Source organism: Palaemon carinicauda, chromosome 28 (genome assembly GCF_036898095.1).
Source record: "Palaemon carinicauda isolate YSFRI2023 chromosome 28, ASM3689809v2, whole genome shotgun sequence".
In the NCBI taxonomy this organism is placed as follows: Eukaryota; Metazoa; Arthropoda; class Malacostraca; order Decapoda; family Palaemonidae; genus Palaemon; species Palaemon carinicauda.
In genome coordinates, this window is record NC_090752.1 from 57,509,723 (window position 1) to 57,524,722 (window position 15,000).

The 15,000-nt window shown below is 40.2% G+C and overlaps 1 protein-coding gene across 12 annotated transcripts in view; it reads right to left on the bottom strand.

Moving 5' to 3' along the window:
• The window catches only part of LOC137621611 (protein turtle-like), a 187,441-nt gene that overhangs the window by 167,001 nt on the left and 5,440 nt on the right, over positions 1–15,000 (bottom strand). For all 12 annotated transcript variants that reach the window (XM_068352046.1, XM_068352043.1, XM_068352040.1 and 9 more), the window contains exon 3: positions 997–1,177. In XM_068352046.1, the coding sequence (XP_068208147.1) occupies positions 997–1,129 (133 nt within the window). In that variant the 5' untranslated portion in view covers positions 1,130–1,177. The remainder of the gene's footprint in view (positions 1–996; positions 1,178–15,000) is intronic.

Sequence of the window (15,000 nt, forward strand, 5' to 3'; positions counted from 1 at the left end):
GAAATAAATGGGACAATAAAGATTTAAAACAAAAAAGACAATACGGATTTGAAATAAAAGGGACAATAAAGATTTAAGACAAAAGGGACAATACGGATTTGAAATAAAAGGGACAATAAAGATTTAAGACAAAAGGGACAATACGGATTTGAAATAAATGGGACAATAAAGATTTAAAACAAAAGGGACAATACGGATTTGAAATAAATGGGACAATAAAGATTTAAAACAAATGGGACAATACGGACTTGAAATAAATGGGACAATAAAGATTTAAAACAAAAGGGACAATACGGATTTGAAAAGAAAAAAAAACGTGAAAATACAGATTTCACACAAAGGATAATAACGGTTTGGGGACTTAAGGGATAATATGGATTTGGGACAATAGGGACAATACACATTTAAGACAAAGGGAACAATATAGATTTGAAATAAATGGGACAATAAAGATTTGTGATAAAAGGGGACAAAATAGATAATATTTATAAGTAACAACAGGGACAACATAGATCTGTGACTAGAAGGTCAATGCCAATTTGTGCTAAATAGACACTTTCCAACAAAAATATTCTCCCATCCTTAACTTTATATTTAGCTCTAGAATGACATCCCAGAATAAAATACAAGCTCTTCTTGTTTTAACGTGCCCTTTTTTGTCCCATTTATATGGGGGTAAACACGGTTGCCTTCTTTTTGAAGGACTTTGCTTTGACTTTGGGGTAGGCCGTAGTCCCGATCGACTACCCTGCCTGACATCGCTTAGACCCCGGTAGCGTATGTTCATGTATTGTACTAGTCACCAGCGTCCTTCTTTCCAGGAGCGAGGAGTCCTGTTAGGTTGGCAGTTCTAATGTTATGAAATCCTTCACGTATCTTTATTTGTTACCACACGATCTTACCAAGGACCAATGTTAAAGGAGCTAGTAAGTATTTTAGGAAAAATACAATTTACTTAGGAAGTGCCCTTTCTAAGCAACGAGTAAAGAGACTTACCTGAGGAGAGGAGGCCTAGTAGGACTAGCAGCGTGATAATGCCCATGCTGGGAGGAGGAGGAGGGGGAGGAGGTGGAGGAGGAGGTGGTGGTGAAGGTGGGAGCGTAGGCCCATGACCCTCACGCCTGGCCATCCTGACCGCCAATGTTCACCCATAGTACAGCTGTACCTCACCCCACACCTGTCAAGCAAAAGAGAAAATGTTAAATGCGGCAGACAAAAAAAGTATTACAAAATAAATATTACTCTTAAGGGAAAAAAAAGAAAATGTTGAATTTGGCAGACAAAAAAAAAGTATTACAAAATAAATATTACTCTTAAGGGAACCCCCCCCCCCAAAAAAAAAGAAAATAAAAAGTTAAATGTGGCAGACAAAAAAGTATTACAAAATAAATATTACTCTTAAGGGAACCCCAAAAAAATAAAAAGTTAAATGTGGCAGACAAAAAAAGTATTACAAAATAATATTACTCTTAAGGGAAAAAAAGAAAATGTTGAATTTGGCAGACAAAAAAAAAAGTATTACAAAATAAATATTACTCTTAAGGGAACCAAAAAAAAAATAAAAATGTTAAATGCGGCAGACAAAAAAAGTATTACAAAATAAATATTACTCTTAAGGGAAAAAAAAAATGTTGAATTTGGCAGACAAAAAAAAAGTATTACAAAATAAATATTACTCTTAAGGGAACCCCCCCCCAAAAAAAAAAAGAAAATAAAAAGTTAAATGTGGCAGACAAAAAAGTATTACAAAATAAATATTACTCTTAAGGGAACCCCAAAAAATAAAAAGTTAAATGTGGCAGACAAAAAAAAGTATTACAAAATAAATATTACTCTTAAGGGAACCAAAAAAAAAATAAAAAGTTAAATGTGGCAGACAAAAAAAAAGTATTACAAAATAAATATTACTCTTAAGGGAACCAAAAAAAAATAAAAAGTTAAATGTGGCAGACAAAAAAAATATTACAAAATAAATATTACTCTTAAGGGAACCAAAAAAAATAAAAGTTAAATGTGGCAGACAAAAAAAAAGTATTACAAAATAAATATTACTCTTAAGGGAAAAAAAAGAAAATGTTGAATTTGGAAGACAAAAAAAAGTATTACAAAATAAATATTACTCTTAAGGGAACCAAAAAAAATAAAAAAGTTAAATGTGGCAGACAAAAAAAGTATTACAATATAAATATTACTCTTAAGGGAACCAAAAAAAAAATAAAAAGTTAAATGTGGCAGACAAAAAAAAAGTATTACAAAATAAATATTACTCTTAAGGGAACCCCCCCCCCAAAAAAAAAAGTTGAATGTGGCCGACTAAGACAGTATTACAAAATAAATATGACTTAAGGAAAAGAAAAAGAGAAAAAGTTGAAAGTGGCAGACAAAAAAAGTATTACAAAATACATATAACTCTTAAGAAAACCGTAAACGCTTGTCCAATGATTATGCCAAGTGAAAAAAAGTAGGAACAATGACATCCAATTCAGTTCTGGGTCTGCCTGTTTTTGACAATGGCTACTTCCCACACACACACACACACACACACACACACACACACACACACATATATAGATATATATATATATATATATATATATATATATATATAGATAGATATATATATATATATATATATATAGATATATATATATATATATATATATATATATATATATATATTATTACTTGCTAAGCTACAACCCTAATTGGAAAAGCAGTATGCTATAAGCCCAGGGGCTCCAACAGGGAAAATAGCTCAGTGAGGAAACGAAACAAAGAAATATGAAACATTTTAAGAAGAGAGTATATGTATATATATATATATATATATATATATATATATATATATATATATACTTTCAATTTTTCTCCTCACTGGGCTATTTTCCCTGTTGGAACCCCTGGCCATATAGCATGCCACTTTTCCTACTGGGGTTGTAGTTTAGCAAATAATAATAATAATAATAATAATAATAATAATAATAATAATAACAACTCAAGTCTTGGAAGGGAACAGTTCATTACACAGCCAAAGGTCTTGCTTACTTGCAGATTGCCTAGCCCTCACAACACTGCAGCCCGTAGCCAAAGGTCGTGTTGACCTTTGAAGATTAATTGAAGGCTGTACGATTTAAACATCCTCTTTCACGCCATCAAGTTGATTAATTTATTTACATGAAAACAATATACTTCAGTAATCCCTTCATATGTGTGACTTAATTCTCTTATACTCGCCTCTTTTCACGGTAGAAGCCTTTTCTCACAAAACCGTGTGTCTCAATAAGTTTATATTTCAACTTTCAGGGCTCAAACTCTTTCAACAGCCTCTGCAACATTTCCTTGCCAGCGCCAGGGGTTGTGTTGGCCTAGTGGAAACGTCCTTGCATTTGCCGGGCTGGGGCTCGAATCCCATTCAAGCTTTGATCGTTTCTCGTAGTGTCTGTAACCTCACCATCCTTGTGAGCTAAGGATGGGGAGGACCTGGGACACCAAATAGGGTTACCTTTTAAGTCACCAGCAGCCATTGCTTGGCTCTCCCAGGTCCTATCCTGGGTGGAAAGAGGGCATAGGCGCTGATCATATGTATATATAGTTAGTTTCTCGGCCATTGCCACTATCCCACGGCTGTCATTCATGAGAGCCCTTTAAACAGCGTTGCCTCTGGTCAGTCTCTAGGCCATTGCCACTATCCCATGGCCGTCATTCACGGGAGGCCCTTTAAACATCGTTGCCTCTGGTCAGTCTCTAGGCCATTGCCACTATCCCATGGCTGTCATTCACGAGAGGCCTTTAAACAGCGTTGCCTCTGGTCAGTCTCTAGGCCATTGCCACTATCCCATGGCCGTCATTCACGGGAGGCCCTTTAAACAGCGTTGCCTCTGGTCAGTCTCTAGGCCATTGCCACTATCCCATGGCCGTCATTCACGGGAGGCCCTTTAAACATCGTTGCCTCTGGTCAGTCTCTAGGCCATTGCCACTATCCCATGGCCGTCATTCACGGGAGGCCCTTTAAACAGCGTTGCCTCTGGTCAGTCTCTAGGCCATTGCCACTATCCCATGGCCGTCATTCACGGGAGGCCCTTTAAACATCGTTGCCTCTGGTCAGTCTCTAGGCCATTGCCACTATCCCATGGCTGTCATTCACGAGAGGCCTTTAAACAGCGTTGCCTCTGGTCAGTCTCTAGGCCATTGCCACTATCCCATGGCCGTCATTCACGGGAGGCCCTTTAAACAGCGTTGCCTCTGGTCAGTCTCTAGGCCATTGCCACTATCCCATGGCCGTCATTCACGGGAGGCCCTTTAAACAGCGTTGCCTCTGGTCAGTCTCTAGGCCATTGCCACTATCCCATGGCCGTCATTCACGGGAGGCCCTTTAAACATCGTTGCCTCTGGTCAGTCTCTAGGCCATTGCCACTATCCCATGGCCGTCATTCACGGGAGGCCCTTTAAACAGCGTTGCCTCTGGTCAGTCTCTAGGCCATTGCCACTATCCCATGGCCGTCATTCACGGGAGGCCCTTTAAACAGCGTTGCCTCTGGTCAGTCTCTAGGCCATTGCCACTATCCCATGGCCGTCATTCACGGGAGGCCCTTTAAACAGCGTTGCCTCTGGTCAGTCTCTAGGCCATTGCCACTATCCCATGGCCGTCATTCACGGGAGCCTAGGCCATTGCCACTATCCCATGGCCGTCATTCACGAGAGGCCCTTAAACAGCGTTGCCTCTGGTCAGTTTCTAGGCCATTGCCACTATCCCATGGCTGTCTTTCACGGGAGGCCTTTAAACAGCGTTGCCTCTGGTCAGTCTCTAGGCCATTGCCACTATCCCATGGCTGTCATTCACGAGAGGCCTTTAAACAGCGTTGCCTCTGGTCAGTCTCTAGGCCATTGCCACTATCCCATGGCCGTCATTCACGGGAGCCTAGGCCATTGCCACTATCCCATGGCCGTCATTCACGAGAGGCCCTTAAACAGCGTTGCCTCTGGTCAGTCTCTAGGCCATTGCCACTATCCCATGGCTGTCTTTCACGAGAGGCCTTTAAACAGCGTTGCCTCTGGTCAGTCTCTAGGCCATTGCCACTATCCCATGGCTGTCATTCACGAGAGGCCTTTAAACAGCGTTGCCTCTGGTCAGTCTCTAGGCCATTGCCACTATCCCATGGCCGTCATTCACGGGAGGCCCTTTAAACAGCGTTGCCTCTGGTCAGTCTCTAGGCCATTGCCACTATCCCATGGCTGTCTTTCACGGGAGGCCTTTAAACAGCGTTGCCTCTGGTCAGTCTCTAGGCCATTGCCACTATCCCATGGCTGTCATTCACGAGAGGCCTTTAAACAGCGTTGCCTCTGGTCAGTCTCTAGGCCATTGCCACTATCCCATGGCCGTCATTCACGGGAGCCTAGGCCATTGCCACTATCCCATGGCCGTCATTCACGAGAGGCCTTTAAACAGCGTTGCCTCTGGTCAGTCTCTAGGCCATTGCCACTATCCCATGGCCGTCATTCACGGGAGCCTAGGCCATTGCCACTATCCCATGGCCGTCATTCACGAGAGGCCCTTAAACAGCGTTGCCTCTGGTCAGTCTCTAGGCCATTGCCACTATCCCATGGCTGTCTTTCACGGGAGGCCTTTAAACAGCGTTGCCTCTGGTCAGTCTCTAGGCCATTGCCACTATCCCATGGCTGTCATTCACGAGAGGCCTTTAAACAGCGTTGCCTCTGGTCAGTCTCTAGGCCATTGCCACTATCCCATGGCCGTCATTCACGGGAGCCTAGGCCATTGCCACTATCCCATGGCCGTCATTCACGAGAGGCCCTTAAACAGCGTTGCCTCTGGTCAGTCTCTAGGCCATTGCCACTATCCCATGGCTGTCTTTCACGGGAGGCCTTTAAACAGCGTTGCCTCTGGTCAGTCTCTAGGCCATTGCCACTATCCCATGGCTGTCATTCACGAGAGGCCTTTAAACAGCGTTGCCTCTGGTCAGTCTCTAGGCCATTGCCACTATCCCATGGCCGTCATTCACGGGAGCCTAGGCCATTGCCACTATCCCATGGCCGTCATTCACGAGAGGCCCTTAAACAGCGTTGCCTCTGGTCAGTCTCTAGGCCATTGCCACTATCCCATGGCTGTCTTTCACGGGAGGCCTTTAAACAGCGTTGCCTCTGGTCAGTCTTTAGGCCATTGCCACTATCCCATGGCCGTCATTCACGGGAGGCCCTTTAAACAGCGTTGCCTCTGGTCAGTCTCTAGGCCATTGCCACTATCCCATGGCCGTCATTCACGGGAGCCTAGGCCATTGCCACTATCCCATGGCCGTCATTCACGAGAGGCCCTTAAACAGCGTTGCCTCTGGTCAGTCTCTAGGCCATTGCCACTATCCCATGGCTGTCTTTCACGGGAGGCCTTTAAACAGCGTTGCCTCTGGTCAGTCTCTAGGCCATTGCCACTATCCCATGGCTGTCATTCACGAGAGGCCTTTAAACAGCGTTGCCTTCAAACACCATCCCCTCGTCATAGTATTCACGACGTTTCTTACTCCGCAAAGTTTCGCCAGCACCTCTTGTTCTCCTCCTGACTTATCTCTTTAATCCATCTCGCATCAACATACTTTACTTTCCCCCGAGAGACCATTCCACGAGCCCATTTATGCTAAATGGTCCAGAATCTGCGACAAATGTCGCATCCGCTTCCGTGCACTTTCGTGCGTCCCTTTTTATTTTTTCCAGCTTCTATATTCTTATTCCATCCTTCAATTTCTGTGTTTGCACGTGTCTTTTTCCCTCCACTTTTTCTCTGCCCGATCTTGGGACTCGGAACGCGGAGGAGGGAAGCGCCATAAGCTCGTATTTTACGACTTCATGATCAAGTCTCGCGTCGCCATTGGGAATGATTTATGCCTCCACTTTTCGTCCGACGTCGTCATTTCTTTGTTTGTCCCTTCGGCCTCGAACGGTAATGAGTGGTGCAGCTGAGAACATTTCCCCCAAAACAAGGAGGAGGAGGAGAAGAAAAGAATTGGGTTATGGGGGGTGAGTTGGAGGGGAAGGGGGGGGGGGGTGAGGAGTTATGAACGTCAGAATGCGTGGGGGGAAAGTGTTTGGCTTCGAATAGAATGAAGACAGTTGAGGAATCCTTACTTATGGCTGAAGCAATTTTACATCTTTATTTTCTTGTTATTTCTCAGAAGACACAATGTTTTCGTGTCTCCTTCATAGTGTATTTGCATTTGCTCTCTCTCTCTCTCTCTCTCTCTCTCTCTCTCTCTCTCTCTCTCTCGTTCTGACCGTATGAGAATATTCTTATTATGATTAATATCTGCTTTACCTCACCGCACGGGAAGTTGAATGAAATGTGTATGTATAGTTCAGTATTTAACAGACAACTTCTTTTGGAAAAATTGATCACCAAATCAGTTTTGAAATTATCAAAATAAGGTAACTTGCCCTCTCATTCTTTAACTCATAAAGACAGTGAATATTTTATCCATATACTGTATACATAAATATACTTTATATACACTACTTATAACTTTTATATATATACAAATATATATATATATATATATATATATATATATATATATATATACATATACATATATATAAATATATATATATATATATATATATATATATATATTATATATATATATATATATATATATATATATATTTATATATATGTATATGTATATGTATATATAAATATATATATATATACATATACATATACATATATATAAATATATATATATATATATATATATATATATATATATATATTTATATGTATATATATATATATATATATATCTATATATATATATATATATATATATATATATATATATAAGATTATTTTGTGATTGACACTGACGAGTGTTTTAAGTCTACCATCTAGTTGTTTCAATCCTGTGGCATATAGGTTCGAATCCTGAAACTTTAAATCAATCAATCAATCAATCAAACGCATCCCGACATAGGTAGAAACACTTATAATAAATGAATTTCCCTCTGACCCAGAGGCAAAGAATACACAGAATTAAGAAGTACTTGTGGTTTTATATTACATTATATATATATATATATATATATATATATATATATATATATATATATATATATATATATAAATATATATACAGAATATATATATATATATATATATATATATATATATATATATATATATATATATAGAATATATATATATATATATATATATATATATATATATATATATATATATATATAAAGTCATTAAGAGTTTAACCTAGGAAAGAGGTGTTTAAAGAGGCAATTTGTGTAGAGTAGAATCATCTGCATATGAATGGGAGAGACTCGAGAGGGTCTAAGAGCTAATGAAGGACAGAAGTGTCTTCATGTTAAGGAAGAGAACAGGTGAGGAGGACGACTATACGGGAAATGATATCTTTATTACTATTATTAATTTCAATATTATTACGTTACTATTTATTTCATTAGTATTATAATTATATTACTAGCGTACGCGATCTGTCAAAAAATGACAGCTAAATATTTAGATGGCTATGCAAACACACATAAATTCAATCCTCCACACCCCTTTCCCCTTTCCTTTTAGAGTAACCCCCCTCTCACCAGGGTATGACTACAATCTTTCCCTCCTACCCGAGAGAGTAGATTGACCGGATAGTTATACGTCTGGCAATGCCACTGACGGGTAGTAGTCTCAGTAGCATAGTAATACTAATGTCATCAATTCTTCAATGAAGGTTTCTATAGACTAAAAAAAACCTATATTTGACATAAATGTAAAAAAGAAAAAATATGAAGTATAAATATGAATGAATTATGAATATAAACGAAATAAGAAAGCAATAAAAAAATACAAGACAATAAACGGTGAGAATGATAAAGCAATGCAAGCCTTTTCATTACACCGTCATACAAGAGACTAAGGAGGGTCATTGTGGAGCGGCCAAAGCCTTAGTGATATCTAGCAGGGCTGCCAAGGTTTGGTTATGTAGTGAAAACGCCCAACTGTGCGGGACATTGCTTATATCCTCATAAGGTGGGAGAGCTTTAGTTATACCTTCACAACACACCTGAGGGACTTTCCTTATGTTGTCTTAATACAATAGGACAAACTTCATTATGTTATCCTAATATGACGAGGACTTTTTTATATATTCTTAATACATCAGAAAGACTTTCGTCATGTTGTCTTCATACGACGGGAGGACTTTCGTTATGTCGTCTTCATACGACAAGAGGACTTTCGTTATGTCATCTTCATACGACGGGAGGATGTTCATTATGTCGTCTCCATACGACGGAAGGACTTTCATTATGTCGCCTTCGTACGATGGAAGGACTTTCATTAAGTTGTCTTCATACGACAGAAGGACTTTCATTATGTCATCTTCATACAATGGAAGGACTTTCATTATGTCGTCTCCATACGACGGAAGGATTTTCATTATGTCGTCTTCATACGACGGGAGGACTTTCGTTATGATGTCTTCACACGACGGGAAGACTTTCATTATGTCATCTTCATACGACGGAAGGACTTTCGTTGTCTTCACACGACTGGAAGACTTTCATTATGTCATCTTCATACGACGGAAGGACTTTCGTTATATCGTCTTCATACGACGGGAGGACTTTCGTTATGTTGTCTACATACGATGGGAGGACTTTCGTTGTGTTGTCTTCATACGACGGGAGGACATTCGTTATGTTGTCTTCATACGATGGGAGGGAGGACTTTCGTTATGTAGTCTTCATACGACGGGAGGACTTTCATTATGCTGTCTTCATACAAAAGGACGACTTATGTTATGTCATCTTCATACGACGGGAGGACTTTCGTTATGTTGTCTTCATACGATGGGAGGACTTTCGTTATGTTGTCTTCATACGACGGGAGGACATTCGTTATGTTGTCTTCATACGATGGGAGGAATTTCGTTGTGTTGTCTTCATACGACAGGAGGACATTCGTTATGTTGTCTTCATACGACGGGAGGAATTTTATTATGTCGCCTTCATATGACAGGAGAACTTTCGTTATGTTGTCTTCACACGACAGGAGGAAGTTCATTATGTTATCTTCATACGACGTGAGGACTTTCGTTATGTTGTCTTCATACAACAGGAGGACTTTCGTTATGTTGTCTTCACACGACTGGAAGACTTTCATTATGTCATCTTCATACAAAGGAAGGACTTTCGTTATATCGTCTTCATACGACGGGAGGACTTTCGTTATGTTGTCTTTACACGACGGAAAGACTTTCATTATGTCGTCATCATACAACGGGAGGACTTTATGTTGTCTTCATACAACGGGAGGACTTTTGTTATGTTGTCTTCATACGACGGGAGGACGTTCATTATGTCGTCTTCATACGACATGAGGACTTTCATTAGGTTGTTTTCATACACAGGGAGAACTTTCGTTATGTCGTCTTCATACGACGGGAGGACTTTCGTTATGTTGTCTTTACACGATGGGAAGACTTTCATTATGTCGTTTTCATACGACGGGAGGACTTACATTATGTTGTCTTCACACGACGGGAGGAAGTTCATTATGTCGTCTTCATACGACGGGAGGACTTTCGTTATGTTGCCTTTATATGACGAGAGGACTATCGTTATGTTGTGTTCATACGACAGGAGTATTTTCATTATGTCGTCTTCATACGACAGAAGGACTTTCATTATGATGTCTTCATACGATGGGAGGACTTTCGTTGTGTTGTCTTCATATGACAGGAGGACATTCGTTATGTTGTCTTCATACAACGGGAAGACTTTCGTTATGTCGTCTTCATACGACGGGAGGACTTTTGTTATGTTGTCTTCACACGACGGGAAGACTTTCATTATGTCGTCTTCATATGACAGGAGGACTTTTGTTATGTTGTCTTCATACGACGAGAGGACTTTCGTTATGCTGTCTTCCTACACCGGAAGGACTTTCGTTATGTCGTCTTCATACGACTGGAGGACTTTCATTATGTCGTCTTCATACGACAGGAGGACTTTCATTATGTTGTCTTCATACGATGGGAGGACTTTCGTTATATTGTCTTCATACGACGGGAGGACTTTCATTATGTTGTCTTCATAGGACGGGAGGACTTTTATGTCGTCTTCATATGACAGGAGGACTTTCGTTATGTTGTCTTAATATGACGAAAGGACTTTCATTATGTCGTTTTCATACGACGGGAGGACTTTCATTATGTTGTCTTTATACGACTGGAGGACTTTTGTTATGTCATCTTCGTACGATGGGAGGACTTTCGCTACGTTGTCTTAATATGACGGAAGGACTTTCGTTATGTTGTCTTCATACGACTGGAGGGGTTTTGTTATGTCGTCTTCGTACGATGGGAGGACTTTCGCTACATTGTCTTAATATGACGGAAGGACTTTCGTTATGTTGTCTTCATACGACTGGAGGATTTTCATTATGTTGTCTTCACACGACGGGAGGACTTTGGTTATGTCGTCTTCATACGACGGGAGGACTTTCGTTATGTTGTCTTCATACGACTGGAGGATTTTCATTATGTTGTCTTCACACGACAGGAGGACTTTTGTTATGTTGTCTTCATACGACAGGAGGACTTTCATTATGTTATCTTAATACAACAGGAGGTCTTTTATCATGCTGTATTAATACGATGGGAGGACTTTCATTATGTTGTCTTAATATGACGGTAAAACTTTCATTATGTCGCCTTAATACGACAGGGGGACTTTTATTATTTTGTCTTAATACGACGGGAGGACTTTCATCGTGTTGTCTTAATATGATGGTAAGACTTTCATTGTGTTTCCTTAATACGACAGGAGGACTTTTATTATATTGTCTTAATACGACGGGAGGACTTTCATCATGTTGTCTTAATATGATGGTAAGACTTTCATTGTGTTTCCTTAATACGACGGGAGGACTTTGATTATATTGTCTTAATACGACGGGAGGGCTTTCATTTTGTTGTCTTAATACGACGGGAGGACTTTCATCATGTTGTCTTAATATGACAGTAAGACTTTCATTATGTTGCCTTAATACGACGGGAGGACTTTTATTATGTTGTATTAATACGACGGGATGACTTTCATTATGTTGTCTTAATATGACGGTAAGACTTTCATTATGTTTCCTTAATACGACAGGAGGATTTTTATTATATTGTCTTAATACGACGGGAGGACTTTCATTATGTTGTCTTAATATGACGGGAGGACTTTCATTATGTTGTCTTAATATGACGGGAGAACTTTCATTATGTTGTCTTAATACGACGGGAGGACTTTCATTATGTTTCCTTAATATGACGGGAGGACTTTCATTATGTTGTCTTAATACACGGGAGGACTTTCATTATGTTGCCTTAATACGACGGGAGGACTTTCATTATGTTGTCTTAATATGACGGGAGGACTTTCATTATGTTGTCTTAATACGACGGGAGGACTTTCATTATGTTGTCTTAATATGACGGGAGGACTTTCATTATGTTGTCTTAATACACGGGAGGACTTTCATTATGTTGCCTTAATACGACGGGAGGACTTTTATTATGTTGTCTTAATATGACGGGAGGACTTTCATTATGTTGCCTTAATACGACGGGAGGACTTTCATTATGTTGTCTTAATATGACGGGAGGACTTTCATTATGTTGTCTTAATACGACGGGAGGACTTTCATTATGTTGCCTTAATACGACGGGAGGACTTTCGTTATGTTGTCAATAAACTACATGGTAACTCTGCTTATATCATCAAATAAAGTTATGAGGATTTTTATCATATCTCAAAATTAAATCTCGAGGACTATATCGTCAACATCGACACGGTGACTTCGATTATATCGGCAAAAGATAAGATGACACTGGGGCTTCATAAACTAAACTTACAGGCACTTTGTTTATATCCTTAAAAATTGATACGACGGACTTTGGTTATATTCGTAAGATACAGATTCAGTGACTTCGGTTATATCTAAAAAAAATGAAACTGTCAAATAAATAACACATACGTTTTGGTTATACCCTGAGAATTACCGAGTATAAAAATTGGGACTTTGGCTGTTGTAAAAAAAAAAAAAAAAAAAAAAAAAAAAGACAGGGTCACTGATTATATCGTCAAAATATGGCATTAGGACTTTGGTTAATATTGGGACTGATTGGTAACGTCTCTTTTTGGTGTTTGCCGGACGGGGGTTCGAGTCCCGCTCAGACTCGTTAGTGCCATTAGTGTCTGCAACCTTATCATCCTTGTGAGCTAAGGTTGGGGGGTTTGGGGGAGCCTATAGGTCTATCTGCTGAGTCAACAGCAGCCACGGCCTGGTCCTCCCTGGTCCTAGCTTGGATGGAGAGGAGGCTTGGGCGCTGATCATATAATACATGGTCAGTCTCTAGGGCATTGTCCTGATTGCTAGGGCAATGTCACCGTCCCTTGACTCTGCCATTCATGAGCGACCTTTAAACCTTTAAAAACACACGGGGCTTTGGTAATATCGTAATTAAAAGTACAATGTTTACACCATTAAAAGTCGGGAGAGCTCCGGTTATATACGACAATGCCCTACGTAAGTCGCTTGATTTTAGCTGTCACAATCAGATGCACGTTACTCCCATCAATTAAGCAAAGCCTAGTCGAGCAGTGGGCATGTCAAGCTCGGCTTCGACTCTGCCTCCCCCACCCCCCACCCCTCCCCCCATTCCCCCTTCTGTAAACGCAGAGCAAGCCTTCAATTTGGTTTATGTAAGGGACTTCAGCCTTCAGCAGGAACTTGAGATTTTAAACAATGAAACAGTAGGAATTCTTCCCAGCACAGTGACGGAATCTTGCATTAGGTTATTTCCCTCCCATCTTTGTTCATTCTTTGCTTAAATGTCCTCCGTTCGGGCGTGAAGGTTAACGTAATTTGGGGTTTGGCCGAAATCTATCATGAATATGCTACGCTATTGACGCTTTGAGTGTTCGCGATACGCATTGCAGTACTCTACTCTCTTCTTTATAATCCGAGTTCGAAAGCAGGAGAATATAGAAGACGCAGAACCCATCTCCCGACGTAAAGCCTTCTTAATGGCGTGCCATGAGAGACAAAACGTCGTTACTGAAAGCCTCCATTGGAACACTCATCCGGGGAGTGAGTGTGCCTCTACGCGTTGAACTATCGATTTATTTGCCCTGCACACCCGTCCTCCTTGAACGGCATCGGCAGCACTTACTTCTATGACTTGCATATTCAAAAAAAAAAAAATGAAAAAAAAAATAAATAAAAAAAAAGGAACGACAAAGGGCATGAATGAGTCTCGGATTCAGTCATCTGCCTGGAGGGTCTTCTCGGTCAAAGGTTCCTTTTTGCAGACTTTTAAGACTTCTTGCGGAAAAAAAGGACGTTCTACCCCACCAAGCTAAGAACAATAAACAACAGCTTATTCATGACCTCTGCTCTTGCAAGCATATATCCAAACAGGGATATTTTACAAGACTTTAGAGATATACTTGCTTCCACTTAGTTCTGAAGATATAAGTTATCTGTGATCTCTAGTTAAAAGCTTGGTTTATTTTGCACAGTATCAGACTAAAGGAATGTTTCCCCCTTTTTTTCCAGGGAAGGGAAGACGAACCTTTAATCATCATCTACTATGTGGGGAATGTCCCAATGGGGAGGGAGGGGTAATCTCCAGCGTAATATCCCAACATTCCTATTTTGGTAGACTGTTTTCCAAGATACTTCTCTCCAAGTAGATAGGAGAGAGGGAAATAGTTTTCTAAATTGCAATTACGGAGACAGTTAGAATTGCTGGAGCTTTTGTAGTTGGTTTGGACAGACCGGGTGTAAGCTTTAAAAAGTTTTGACTTTGAGCACATTTTAAATGGAATCAAGCACATGAACGCCACAATACCCAACTTAATTTAGGAGCCGTATCCTGACCTACTAACCTACCTGGGGCTGTTTACGGGCCCTCTCCGACTGCCGTATCC